The sequence below is a fragment of the Carlito syrichta genome, unplaced genomic scaffold (assembly GCF_000164805.1).
Source record: "Carlito syrichta isolate Samal-C Ts95f unplaced genomic scaffold, Tarsius_syrichta-2.0.1 Scaffold287711, whole genome shotgun sequence".
Lineage (NCBI taxonomy): Eukaryota > Metazoa > Chordata > Mammalia > Primates > Tarsiidae > Carlito > Carlito syrichta.
Window position 1 is genome coordinate 258,527 of NW_007231807.1, and position 15,162 is coordinate 273,688.

At 35.9% G+C, this 15,162-nt stretch overlaps 1 protein-coding gene across 2 annotated transcripts in view; it reads right to left on the reverse strand.

The window, feature by feature from the left end:
- The window catches only part of MYCBP2 (MYC binding protein 2, E3 ubiquitin protein ligase), a 183,012-nt gene that overhangs the window by 136,546 nt on the left and 31,304 nt on the right, over positions 1-15,162 (reverse strand). For both annotated transcript variants that reach the window (XM_021709917.1, XM_021709915.1), the window contains exons 13-16: positions 7,025-7,246; positions 3,357-3,548; positions 1,064-1,270; positions 161-292 (exon numbers count right to left, since the gene is read on the reverse strand). In XM_021709917.1, the coding sequence (XP_021565592.1) occupies positions 161-292; positions 1,064-1,270; positions 3,357-3,548; positions 7,025-7,246 (753 nt within the window). The remainder of the gene's footprint in view (positions 1-160; positions 293-1,063; positions 1,271-3,356; positions 3,549-7,024; positions 7,247-15,162) is intronic.

Here is a 15,162-nt window from a genome sequence, read left to right on the forward strand (position 1 = left end):
CAGGTACATAGTACACAGTGCATAAATATTTGAAACTCCACATAAAGGATAACTTACAAATAGGTATGTCTAACAAAGAAAACTCAAGGAATATTTTTCACTATTTTTAACTACATGATAATAGTTCTTATTTGCAACAGAAACATATGGTTCACATTACCTTTAAAGGAACAACTTTGTCAAGTCTGATTTCAGCTATATCACTGGGTGAATCATCCGTTGTATATGTGCCTTTGACTAATTCTAGAGATGTCCATCTGTGGGAATGAGATGAATCTCCTGCATGTTCACTCTAACAACAACAAGAAAATTTAACAGGCTCTTAATTTTATTATGTGAACAATTTTGATTTATAACTCACTATTTTTAAAGTTTATTTTCTTGTATATAAAATTAACCATGAGTATTTCCTCACACATACTAAAGAAAAAATTGAGGGTATTCTATTCCTTTTTATCTGATTTCCTGAGGAGACTACAGCATAAGTTAGCTTTTCTCTTTGATAACTTAAGCTACTTCCCCTTCTTCATAATAAGAGTGTTATATGTAAGAGTGTTATAAAGCCTAATGAAGTAGGATCTAGAGACAGACTGTTGTTTATTAGGAAATGAATGATTTACATGCTATCTTTAGTAAAATTTACATTTTAATAAAACTATGAATACTCAAGTACTTTAAATAATTTAGAGAACATAGAAAGGTAACAGCTAAATCAATCAATTAATACAGTCTTTACAAGGAATTACCCATTAGCAATTTATGACAAAATTGCTTAACCACTGCAACCTACTCAAGATCTGTAATCAGAGGCATAGCTAAATACTTTCTAGACTAATCCCATTTAAAATCCTTGCCTTTTTGAAAGTACAAAAAATATGAAGTAGGAGTGATCCAAGATGCCACTCAAGCAATCAGGTAAAATCATTCTCTCAATTTCTTTAATGTTATCCACCTATAGTTGGTCTGCTAAACGCTCAAGGTTTAGACCCATTATATTATGACAACTTTAAGTCCCAATACATAACCCACATAGAAGGAAAAACGTTGTAAGAGCGATACTTACATCGTCAACCAACACCTCTAATTCATATTCATGAATTCCTCCTCCTCCATAGACAGAGAAACCAACCACAACTATTCCAGGTTTGTCTACTGAGAAACAGATTGCATCAGGGGACCCATTCCCAGTGTTCCAACTTCTTCCTTGGCTTGTTTTTGTGAATCGGTTAGCACTAGCTTTCACAGAGTGAAGAGAATTAAGTCCATCAACCTGTGAACAACAAAAGCAATTATAATAGTCTTTTATATACTTTTACAAAACTACCCTAAGGTTTCTAACAAGTCCAATAAAATAAGCCATACTTAATAAGTGGATATGGCACATTCTATTAAGAGACTAACCCATAATAAAACTAGATTTTATTATTCTAAATTCACAAATCAATGTCACTTGACAGTATTTTCTCCTTTTAGTCACATTAAATGATACATTTAACTTATTTTATAATGCCAGAACTACAAACTTATGTTGTCAGTCATAATATATAAATGAATTATCACTAACTTTGAAAAGAAATGCCAAAATTTCACCAACATTCTAAAGAAGAGGCGGATTCAAGGTTCCCTTCTTCAACCAGACCATCTTATCTCTTATTTGTGAGTTTCAAAGTAAAACTTTGTTAAAAGAAAATGGATTGTATCCTAAGTTCAAATACTAATAATACATACAGCGATTTTTTTATAACTTGGCATTCCATATTTGAAAAAAAAAAAAAAAATTTATATATATATATATATATATATGCACAGCCACACTAGAGACTCATTAGAAAGGATCTGAAACTGCTCTTTTTACTTATAAAACCTGCTTCTAAAGTAAGCTGGTGTAGAAATTTGAGAGACTAAATAGAGGAAAAAAATGGAAGTTTATGATTCTAGCAAGAATCATAAACTTCTCTGAGAAAGAAAGAAGTAAGCCAGGACCTCTGGGAACTCCCAAGGTTGTATATTAGGCACCCTATAATTTTTGGCATTCCTTTTCTTGAGAAAGGTAAGTTCACATGGGATAACTCTTTAGCAAACTTTGGAAGAGAATCTATGCATTACAGAGTTTCTTGCATCCTCCAGGATCTAATATTTTTTTTTTAAATGTTGTGGATTGAATGAATAAATTTATTAAAAAATTAAACATTTTCTGACAAAGGATCCCCTTAGGACAAAGTGAAAGCTAACCAAGAAACCTAGAAAGTAAGAAACCTAGGGTAAAACACTAAAATTTGTTAAATCAATCAAAAGTTCTAAAGGCTAAACTGTCACTAGGAATCAGCAGTGAGTGCAGACTGGATGTGTTGATTCAGAAGATGTTCTAAAATAAATCTATAAGTTAAAAAAAAAGCAAAGACTAGGGATTATAAAAGTAAAATATAGAAAAGAAGTTCCTTGACAAGAACTTGACAGCTGGGGTCACTGCATATATGCTGGTTATTAAGCATTCATTTGAATGATATAAGATATTTCACAGTAAGACACGATTTTTAAAAGTAATCTACTATCGGGTTTATGGGGAAAAAAAACCAGAAATATTCACCAAATTCAATTTAAACATTCAGATATGTTACAAATCAGAGTAAGATAGTGAAATGGAGAAAAACAATGATACTTTACAAAATGTAAAGGCACTTTTAAATGTTTTAAAGTGATTTTCTCAAACATATTTGATACTTTACAAATGTTGTAATAATGGCTGTACAACAAGTGCATCAGAGTGAATGTACTTAATGCCATCAAACTGTACAAATAAAAATGACTAGAATTGCATTTTATACTATGTAAATTTTATACTATGTATATTTTATCACAGTTTTTTAAAACCTGTGATATAGGTGAGATAAAATTATTATTTCCATTTTACATATGTATTTGTCTAGAGTCAATCAAGTGGGCAGAGCCAAGGTTTAGAACCTCTTTACCACTTCCACACCACATGTTCATCAGCAGCTTGATTTCATCTGCCTTACATATCATCCAGCAATGAGTACTATTTTTGCTTTTACTGGGCCAAGGCAGTAGGTTGTGTAGTGAGGCAGATAAGAACCCAGTCAAAGAGGAAAATATATATTTTAAATTACTGTGAATGATGGATAAATTGATGAGGAAGAGGAAGCAAATAAGAGCGGACAAGATGCTCAGGAGAGGGCGAGAAAAAAAAAGTTTGAAGAAAATATTTTTTTAAGGAAAAAAAATGCAGTGAAACTGCTGACCCATTTTGAAGTGAGCGTCCACAAAGCCAAAATATACGAAAAAGGAAACTATGTGGCAATGTGCTTGCTATCCAACCTAACAATATAACTTATTACCTCAGATCCCAAGGCTGATGCTGTGAGTTCACTGACAATACTAGCCAGCAGCCCGCAGGTGTTAGAGACAAGGTGAGAGGAGAAGAGTTCATTTTCCCTCCTCAGGCTGTTCCTGACAGGTAGCACAACGATAACCAGCATCTTTTCCAGAACTTCACGGAAGCTTGTCATCCCTGAGATATTCTCTTCACTCTATGATACATGAGAAGGTAAGTTCCAGGGTATTCCTTTATCTACCTTCACATGAGTACTCAGTTGCAAAATCCCGTCATTTGAATGATACCCTATCAGACTTGAATTCAGACTTGAATCAGTTTATGTCTACAAATTTATACAGTTGTATGCTGAGTCAATATATATACTTTTCACTTAGAAGTTCTTTTTTTGAATTATTATTATCATAGGAATACTGCACATTTATAAGATGTTTTATGTTTTTATTAGTTTTGATTCATTTTGACACATTCACTTATTTAGCTTTTCAGTCACAACCCTAAATGACAGAAAACTATTCTTTCCTTTTAAACAGCTTCTTCTATAGGGTAAGATTCTAATCTGAGATAATTATTTTAGTATATTTAGAGGTAAAGCAGCTCCAAGTATTCTGTGCAAATCAATTTTCTAACAAAATTATTTCTGTATATGCATGTTATTCCTATGCAGTTTTACAATTTCTACCATATTTGATGTCCTAAGTGAAGATAAGAAAATGCCAAGCTCTCCCGATGGAAAATTTTTAAGAAAGAAAATTGAGTCCAATTAAAGACCAATGGAAAAATACTTTTATTTTCAGAAAAAAAGATGATTAATGTAGCTGATATCCAGCATAAAAATTATTTATCCTCTTTATCATCCTCTCTGCTAATCCACTGTAGACAGAGAACAAATAATTTAATCTCATGAGGAGCCAATTGTGACCAATGAGATTTTCCATTTTACTATGGACTAAAAAAGAAAAAAAACTCAAACAACATGGGATCTAGTTCCAGTTCTGTTTTAATAGTGCTTCAACTTCATTTGTGAACTCAGGAAAACTATTTGCTATGATTCAATTATCAAAAAAACCTTGTTACCAAGAAAGCAAGTTCTTCTACCATTTTTATATTCCACATTGTTTTACAAGATACTAAATGTACAGCAAATTCAACAGATGTCATAAAATCATAAAATCTCAAGATGGAGAGGGACCTTAAAGTTAAATCAAATAAGTAAATGAATACAGTTTCAATCCATTTGGAAATTAAGTAACTTTTCCATTAAAACCATCATGAATAGAATTGTGAATCCCTCTCTGCTTCTTTCCTAACGAACAATTTTAAGCTGAAACACAGAAGTCACTTAGAGATTATCTTTCATTTTTAAGTAATTTCTATAATCATTTGAATAAAATTACTATAAAATTTTAGTTAATTTCTTATGCAATTACTTTTTCTATATTTAAAATAATCATTCTTGATTTTCTTAAAACTCTAGCTCTTTTATTCCTTATATCTTTTCATTCTCCTGGAACTTTACTTCCTGAAACATTCAATCCCCAATTGTACTCCATAAGCAAAAATCTTGTGGGGCAGTGGGGGAGTGGGGTATATTTATTTATTTTTGTTTGCTTAGTTCCTAGATTAATATAAAAAGCTTCCCATATAACCTTAGTTGACAAGATTAATATAAAAAGCTTCCCATATAACCTGAATATGAAGTTAATAGTTATTATAATACGTTTTTTGTATTGAAGGATAAAGAAAATTATCCCACTGGCCACTAACATTTTTTAAACATGTACTCTTTCTTATTCACTAGGATAGGGAATGCAAGCTAACACTAGCTTCCTAAATAGTAGTGTAACAAACCCTTATCATACTTTCCTTTGACTTAAGAATTTTTCTTCCCTAAAGATTTATACTGGGAAATTAATCATAGATATGCATGAAAATTTAGTCAATGATATTTTCAGCAGTATTGTTTAAAGTACTGAAATATGGTGAATAATCTAAATTGATTAAATATATTATGCTACACAAATAGTAGAAGGTCATAATGTCCATTAAAAAGAGAGTGAGAAAATATATACTAGTCAGGACATATTTTCATAAACCATTATTAATACAGACACACAAATACACAACTATTAATTATTGACAAGCATTAAATAGTTGTCAAAAAATGTTTTTTAAATTTTTTTTTTAATTACTATTTAAAAAAACACTAAAGAAAATTCTGAAAGAAAAACACCAGATTACCCATAACTTTATCATGCAGGCATTATTTTCATTTCTCATTATTCACTTCTAATCAATAGCCTTCTGTATATGTATTTTACATAGTCATCATTGTGTGTGTGTGTGTGTGTGTGTGTGTGTGTGTATGCACTTTTGTTCCTGACTTTTAATTAAAAATTTTTTTAAACTTTTGCCTGTTATTGCAAATATTACTTATTTGTAATGGTTGAATTATATTCTATCAAGTTGATATACTCAAATTCAGCTACCTCACTTAATGATGAACATTTAGGGTTCTGATAAAAGTTTCTAATTTTTCTCTTTACTATAATATGCACAGCTTTAGTCTTTCAATTATTCCCTTAGACAGTTTTTTGTGAACATACTCATAGTGCATAATAGTGAACTGACAATTTATCTTCTAAAGATACCTCCTAGCTTATAGACCCACAATTCAAGGACTGTATTTTTTGCACTGCTGTCTCAACCAGCACCTAATTAAAATCCCAGTAAATAGTGGGTATGTAATAAATATTTGCTAAAAGATTGAAAGAATTATTTAGACTAAGTACATAATGCTATGACTAGTTTATAAGCTTAGTATGTCTCCTCATACTCACCAGCACAGAAATTTAGAAGAAAAAAACTATTTTTCCTAATTTTTTAGAACTACATTAATTCCTCAGCATTACTTAATTCACATTTAATTACTAGTAAGGTTGAAATTTTCCTGGCTTCCTCTCTTATATTTACTTTTATTATTTCTACTGGGATTTTGCAAATATATTACATTAACTCTCTGCAAATTTCCTTCCATTCTGCTATTATCCTTTTTTGTTTCTATATGTTATTGAAATTTTCTTCATTAATTTTCTGTTGTTTTGGTCAACATAATTAGATGTACATAATCAGAATAACTTCTATTTTCTATTCATCAACTGTAGCAATTAATACGCTTTTATGTGTTAATTTTTCTCTATAGTACTATCTAATAAAACAGAGGCAGTTATTAAGAATGCTCCCTACGCCTATTGTTTTACAGTGCTATTTTAACATACCAAAATGTTATTCAGAAGATATTCTAAAAATTCAATATTTCCTTTTCTATCTTAGAAATCTAAAAGACTATTATCAGCATATAAAGGACTGCTTATGGTATCCACAACTTACTTCCAAGTGATTTAGCAAAAAACAAATATGCAGCTATTCATTATATCACTCTCCAATTTTTAATTATTCAAAACAGAGAAAAAAGACTGCTTATTTTATATTTACACTGAAAATTTAAATATATTTCATAATAGCTTATGAAATAGATTATTATTTTTCATTTGTTAAGCAGTCATTTGGTAAATACACTTGCCAATATAGAAGAATAAGCACCACGCTAAATATACCTCCATTTACAGTTTTATTGCTTCATTACAAAAGAGATTTCAGAAGAAGACCTACCTGGCTGAGTTTTTCCATATGTGCCACCAAAAGGGGGAAACGATGAACAAGTGTTGAGTCATTCTCTGTGCTAACTTGTTTAACAATGGATCGTAGGAGGACTTCTCCATCATACGCAATAGGGAAGATGGAAGTCAGCTTAACAGAAGTGTGACACAGAGCAGACATAACAGCTGCAAGGAGTCGGCTACTTGAAGTTTTGAAGTTTGCTTCTTGAATGTCCTTTTAAAAACAAAAACAGACCCCACCACCACCAAAGAAATACTGCATCAGTATAATCCAAGTTCCTGAATGCATAAAAGGTAAAACAACTGCTTAAATCATGCCAACATTTTCTGTCACTTGGTCATTTAAGGCGTTTTGTTATAGAATACTGTATCGATACTTTAAAACACAATTGCTTAAGTTACTATTCAATGAAGATGGACAATTAAGTAGTATGGTCAAGAAAAATCATTCTCCTGTTCTCTAGTAAATTAGAATTTGTATATATTTACATATCTTCACAATAATAATCCTCTCTGGCACTGTTTCAAAGGGAGACACTAAAGACCTCAATTAGAATACATCTAAGACAATTTCATCAGCACTGAAACTATTTTGTTCAAACAGTAAATGATACAAATTATATACAAATTATTCTGTGCTACTATAATCACATTCACTAAGGTCACAAAATTATGTAATCACATTCCATAGTTTATCCAGAAAAATTAGTAGCATACTGAAACAATTTTATAACAAAGAATTAAAAGCTTAGCAACACAGGATATTTAACTCACAAAAGTCGAGTACACGCTACTTAGTGCATCAAACATCTGCATTACAAAGTCAAGCATAAAAGCAGAGCAACTTTCCATATGGTAAACCAGTGTTTGCAAAAACTACCTGTTACTTAGCACAGAAAGAAAAACCAACAGCCAGACAGAAAAGGCTGAGAGAGAGAGGGTAATTAAGTTATGCATTAGTCCAGGCATAATATTGTCCCTGGAAACTGGGTGGCAAAATACACTATCCTGCTACATGAATCCAAAGTCCTAGGTGATAGCAGTGAATTTTGGGGGGGGCAGTAGGGGTGACTAGAAATTATGGTACAATGTCGAATAGAAGTGAGAGCAGACACCTTGTGCCTTGTTTCCAAACTTAGGGGAGCAGTCGGTATTTCACCATTAAGTAGGAAGTTAGTTGTAGTTTTTTGGTAGATATCCTTTATCAGATTGGGGAAGTTTCCTTACATCCTAGTTTGCTGAGAAGTTTCTATCACTGAGTAACTCCTAATTGTATCAAACATTTTTTTCCCTGCAGTTATGAAGAGGATCATACAATTTGCCTTCTTTATTCAGAGAATTACACTGGTGAATGATGAATTACATTGATTTTCCAATGTTAAACTAACATTTCTAGAATAAATCCCCCTTGGTCATGATATATTATTTATATTGATAGACTTGGTTTGATAATATTTTTAAGAACTTTTAGGTTTCTGACATTCATCTGTAATTTTTTTCTTGTGATAGCTTTGTTAGGTTTTGGTAGCAGGATAAGGCTAATAATTTCATAAAACTCGTAAAATTTTTATATATTTTCTATATTTCTATATACTTCTGTATTTTCTGAAAGAAGTTGTAAAAGATTGATATTGTTTCCTTCTTTAGTAATTAATAGGATTCATTAATGACAATATCTGGATCTGAAACTTTGTTCATGGAAAAGTTTCTGGTAATAAATTCAATTTTTTTTAATTGTGAAAAATACAAGGCAATTCATATTTTTCTATTTCTAGTGTTAGTTTTGGTTAAGTTGTATTTTTCAAGGAATTTTTCAACTTCCTCTAAAGCAGTAAAATTCATTGGTGTAAAGTCATCCATAATTTTCCCTTATTATCATCATTTTCTAATGCCAGTAGGATCTATAGTGATATATCCTATACCATTTATGATAATGGCAGTTCATGTCCTCACTTTCTCTCTCAATCTGGCTTGCTAGGAGTAATTTTTTTTTTCTTCAAAGAACCAATCTTTAGCTTTGTTAATTTTTTCTATGTTCTATTTCACTGATTTTTGCTTTTATCTTTATTATTTACCTCCTTCTTTTTACTTTGAGTTTGACTGCATTTTCTCTGGCTTTTTAAGGTAGAAGCTTAGATCCCTGAATTTTAAATCGTTCTTCTTCTTTGTGCAAGCACTTAAAGTAATAAAGCTCTCTCTAAGCAATGCTTTAGTGACATCCCACGAATTCTTGACATTACGTTTTTATCTTTCCATATGAAATATTTTAAAATTTATTTTATGATTTCTTTTTGAGTTGGCTACTTAGAAGTGTTGTCTATTTTCCAAATACATGGTGCTTTTCTCATTATCTTTTGTTATTAATTTATAATTTAATTTTATGTGGTTTGAAAAAACATTCTTTAAGATTTTAATCTTTTGAAATGTGCTAAGATTTATTTTATGGCCTACAAAATGACCTATCTTGGTGAACACCCCATGTGTACTTGAAAAGAAATGTATTTTACATTTTCACATTCTGTTTCATAAATGTCAATCAGATCAAGGTACTAAATAGTGTTATTCAAATACGGATCCCTGATTTTTTTTTTTTTTTTGTCTAGTTCTTCTTTTAATTACTGAAAGGTGAATGCTGAAATCTTCAAACATCAATGTGAATTTGTCTATTTACTGCCTGCAATTATGTCAGTGGAGATTTTCTCCCCTTCAGGTGTTTTGAAACTCTGTAATTTGGTGCACATATATTTACAAAGGTTATCGTTTTTTCATGAATGACTGATGGGAGGATGACTGTTCACTCAGCTTTCTCTCCTTTCTGTTCTGGCAGACAAGAGTGGCAGGTGCCTCCAAGTGATGTCCTTGCTCTCAAATACCCACTTGATGCTCTTTCCTTCTTTCTCACACACTCATTCAAATTCAAAGACCAATCAGCAGCTGAATAACATGCCTGGCAATTTTACAACTAAAAGATGATATAAAACAAAGAGTAAAAAATTGTCTTAAGCTTTAATGATATAAGCTATATATACCAAATGATTTCCTGGTTTATCTTTTATAAAAGTTAAAAAGACCGGGGCAACTGCGATTTATTTTCTTGAAGAATATTAAGTAGTATGCCAGATGTTCAACTAACATTTTATAAATTTAAATGGTGTGATCCAGGGAATTGAGATCTCTATGAACACACATCAAGAAAATAAATAATCACAAGTTAACACACTAACATATCACTAAGGGAGCTGGAAAACCTAAACCCTAAATTTTAGCAGAAAATCCAGATTACCAAAGTAAAAGTCAAAATATGGGACACAGAAGACGAAAAACATTATAGAAAAAGAAAAAAATCAATAAATCAAAAAGATGGTTCTTGGAAAGAATTAACAGAATTGATGGACCCTTAGCCAAAATGACCAAGAAAAAGAGAGAAAAAGCCCAAATAAACACAATCAGAAATGCAAAAGATCAAATCACAACTGATCCTGAAGAAATACAAAAGATTATCAGAAATTACTATGTACAGCTGTTTGGAAACAATCTCAATAACCTAAATGAAATGGAGGACTTACTAATATAACACAACCTCCCAAGGTTGAAACAAGACACTGAGATGTTAAACAGACAAATAATAACACAGACAACTGACTCCATCATAAGAAAAACTACCTACAAAAAACAGCCCTGGACCAGATGGCTTTCCAGTGAATTTCTACAAAACATACAAGGTGGAGCAGATACCAATCCTATTGAAAGTATACCAGGCAATTGAGAAAGATGGAATCCTCCCCAAATAATTTCATGAAGCTAACATCACACTGATACCCACACCGAGGAAAGATACAACAAAAAAAGAGAACTACAGGCCAATATCTCTAATGAACAGATGCAAAAATTCTCAACAAGATTCTTGCAAATCGGATATAACAACACATCTCAAAAGCCATCCAACATGACCAAGTAGGCTTCATTCTCAGGATGCAGGGCTGGTTCAACAGCCACAAGACCATAAACGTAATTAAATACATCAACATATTTAAAAATAAGAACCATGTGATTATATTGTTAGATGCAGAAAAGGCTTTTGATAAAATCCAGCATCCCTTCTTGATAAAAACCCTCAAATATCAAAGTATAGAAGGAACATACCTCAAAATAGTAAGTGCCATCTACAATAAACCCACAGTCAGCATGTTGCTAAACAGAGAGAAACTGGAAACATTTCCTCTAAAAACTGGAACAAGATAAGGCTGCCCACTCTCACCCCTCTTGTTCAACATTGTGTTGGAAGTCCTACCTAAAGCAATTAGACAAGAGAGGGAAATCAGGGGCACACCAATAGTAAAAGAGGAAGTTAAGTTATCCCTCCTTGCAGACAACATGATTCTATACCTAGAAAACCAAAGAGAATCTGTCAAAAACCTGCTTGCACTGATAAAGAAGTCTGGCAAAGTCTCGGGGTATAAAATAAATATGCAAAAGTCAGGTGCATTCATATACACCAACAGCAAGTAAGCAGAGAGCCAAATAAAAAGCACAATCCCATTTACAATAGCCACCAAAAATGAAACACCTCAGTATCTTCCTAACCAGAAAGACCTTTACAATGAAAACTACAAAACTCTGATCAAAGAAATCCAAGAAGTCATAAATAAATGGAAAAATATTCTATGCTCACAGAGAGAAAGAATGAACATTGTCAAGATGTTCATCCTACCCAGGGCAATCTACAGATTCAATGCAATACCTATTACATTAACAACATCATTCTTCTCAGACCTGGAAATGACGATACAGAAATTCATATGGAAACATAAATGACCATGAAAGCTGAAACAATCCTCAGAAAAAGAAACAAAGCAGGAGGTATCACACTTTCAGACATTAAACTTTACTATAAGGCTAAATAATCAAACAGCCTGGTATTGGTACAAGAATAGGCATATGGACCAATGGAACAGGACAGAGATTCTGGAAGCAAAATCTCAATTTCTCAACCAACTCATCTTCGACAAAGCCTCCACCAACAATAACTGGGGAGAGGAGAACCTATTCAGTAAATGGTACTGGGAAAACTGACCACAAGCAATAGATTGAAACAGGACCCCTACCTATCACCATACACAAAAATCAACTCTAAATAGATCAAAGACCAACATAAAACCTCAAACTGTAAGAATCTTAGAAAATGCAGGAGACAGCCTTATGGAAACTGGAAGTGGCAACCAATTCCTGATCAAAACTGAAAATGCTCATACCATAAGAGATAAAATAGACAAGTGGGACCTTACCAAAGTGAAAAGCTTCTGCAAAGCAAAAGAAACCATCAAGAGAGTGGGGAGACAGCCCACAGAATGGGAAAAAATATCTGACAACTGTGTATCTGACAAGGTCTAAAATCCAGGATCCACAAGGAACTCAAACATGCCAGAAGGAAAAAAACAAAGAGCCCCACTAAAAAGTGGGCAAAGGACATGAATAGACACTTCACAAAAGAAGATATACAGGCTGCCAACAGACACATAAAAAAGTGCTCAGTCTCACTAATCAGAGAAATGCAAATCAGAAATCTTAGGCTCACAGGGAAGCAGCACTCATCTTCTCCCATCTGCCCCTCAATCCACCAATCCCCTATGTGCCACTCCACCCCAAACCCACAACCACATACCTCGCTTAAAGCTTCCTGGAACCTGCCAGCAGCTGCCAAGAAGGGCCAAACAGAAACTTTCCAGCCCATGCCGGATGCGACGTTTTGTCTCCCGGCTTTACTGCCGCCCCCAACACCCTCCCAAATACAGCACCGTAAAAACCCAAGCCTGCCCCCTGCCCCTCCTTGGGCGCGACGCCCCTGGTCCATCTTTCCGGACCACAGGACCTCGCCCAGGAGTTTCTCCCCCAATAAATGCTTGGTTTATACCAGCCCTTTGTCCTGTGCCTCTTTCGGTATCTCCAAACGTTACATCTTGGTGCCGAAACCCGGGAGGTGACTGAGCCACACAGGCCCCACCTCCCGGCTCAGGGGCCTCCCGCCCAGGCGCCTCCGGCCTGAGCTGCGAATCTCCGATCCACTCCTCCACTCAAACTTTCGTGAGGTGAGGTCCCCCCGTGTCTGTCTCTCTTTCCCCCTCCGGGCCTCCCTATCAGAAGTCACAGCTGTGCTAGGGAAAACCCTCCATTCAGGTCAGAGATAAATCCTGGGGGCACCCTGTTTATCCTGACCTTCACTCTGCCCGGCCGGTCTTTACCTGAATTGGGATGCCTTTTCAGACTCAGACAGGCACCGGAAATTTAGATCGACATGGGTAATCAAGCCTTCAAATCTAATTCTAAGACACCTCTGGGCTGTCTTCTCAGTAATCTCGACAAATTGGGATTAACCCCGGACATTCGACGCAAATGTCTAATCCATTTCTGTACTGTGACCAGGCCTCAGTATAGACTGGAAAATGGATCCAAGTGGCCCCTCAAGGGAACTTTTAATTTTAACATCCTCACTGACTTAAATAATTCCTGCAAACGCAATAAAAAATGGTCGGAGATTCCCTATGTTCAGGCCTTCTGGCTCCTGTGCTCCCGTCTCTCCCTGCCAGTATTGTTCCACAACCCAAATCTTGCTGGTAAAGGGAGATTCCCGCCCCTTCCCTGTCCTCTGTTCCCGACCCCTCACTCGTTCATCTGCCCCAGTCCCTCCACCCAAATATGACAAGCCTCTACCACCCGATCCGTAGTCTTCCCCCCTCATAAGTCTTCTGAAAAACTTAACTGCGCCAATCCTTTGTCCTCCAAATCCTCCTCCTCCTTCCAAACCGCCCCCATACAATCCACCCTCTCTCTACTCCCATCTTCCTCCTTCACCTTCCGACTCTCCCCTTCCGCCACTCTCCCTCCCCTCTCCGGTTAGTACACATACTCGTTCACACTGCATGCACCACACTCCCCACCCTCTTGTTCCTGCGCCCATTTGTCCTCTCCGAGAGGTTGCTGGCCTGGATGGCTTTGTTCGGGTACACATCCTACCATTCTCGCTACCCATTTCATTACCCAATCTGCCCGATAGTCACAGAAAGCTAAAAAGGCAAAAAATGGCCCTCAGACCCCTGTCCGTAACCTGGTAAACATGGCCTTTAAGGTTTTTAATGCCCGAAAGAAATATGCAGAAACCGCTAGGCAGCAGTGCCTCCAGGAGGCTGCTAAAGTGCAAGCCCATGCCCTGGTTGCAGTCCTGCGGCCAATGCAACAGGGTAAGGGGGTCTCTCGACGTCCAGAGACGAGTAACAAAGTTCCCCTGGAAACCTGTTTCAAGTGTGGCCAGGAGGGCCACTGGGCCAAGCAGTGCCCTAACCCACATCCCCCGAGTAAGCCATGTCCTATCTGTAAGCACTTGGTCTGGCCGAACCCCAGTGCCTCCACACGTGGGTGTAGCTGAGCCACCTGCTCCGCTCCATGAGCTGCTCAGACTGGCGGAAAGCTGAGGATGCCCGGACTCAAGGACCCCAATTACCCTCGCCAAGCCCAGGGTCTTGCTCCAGGTAGTGGACAAGTCAATCTCGTTCCTCGTGAACACGGGGGCTGCCTATTCGGTTCTGCCTTCCTTTTCGGGGCCTCTATCTCCTTCCCAGGTCTCAGTCGTGGGTATCAACGGCCAATCTTCTGTCCCCCACCAAACTTCACCCTTACCTTGTTCTCTAAGTGATTGGATGTTTAATCACTCCTTCCTTATTGTCCTGTCCTGCCCCGTTCCGTTGCTTGGCAGGGATATCCTCTCAAAACTAGGGGCCACTTTAACGCTGCCGGTTCAACCGGTGGCCCCACTCCTTGCCAATATTGCTCTAATCTCTGTTTTTCCCAATTCAGACCTGCCGCCTCCCTTCCTACCCCACGTAGTCAACCCCGATATGCAAAACATTTCCACCCCAGTCATAGCCCAGCACCACACCCGGGTTCGCATAGTTTTGAAAAACCCCTCTCACTTCCCTTCTAGACCCCAGTTCCCCATTTCAGCCACACACCGTAAGGGTCTTAAACCCATCATCACTCGCTTGCTTTCTCATGGCCTCCTCATACCTGTTAACTCTCCATGGAATACCCCCATCCTTCCGGCCCATAAGCCCTCTGGTAACTACCGCTTGGTCCAGG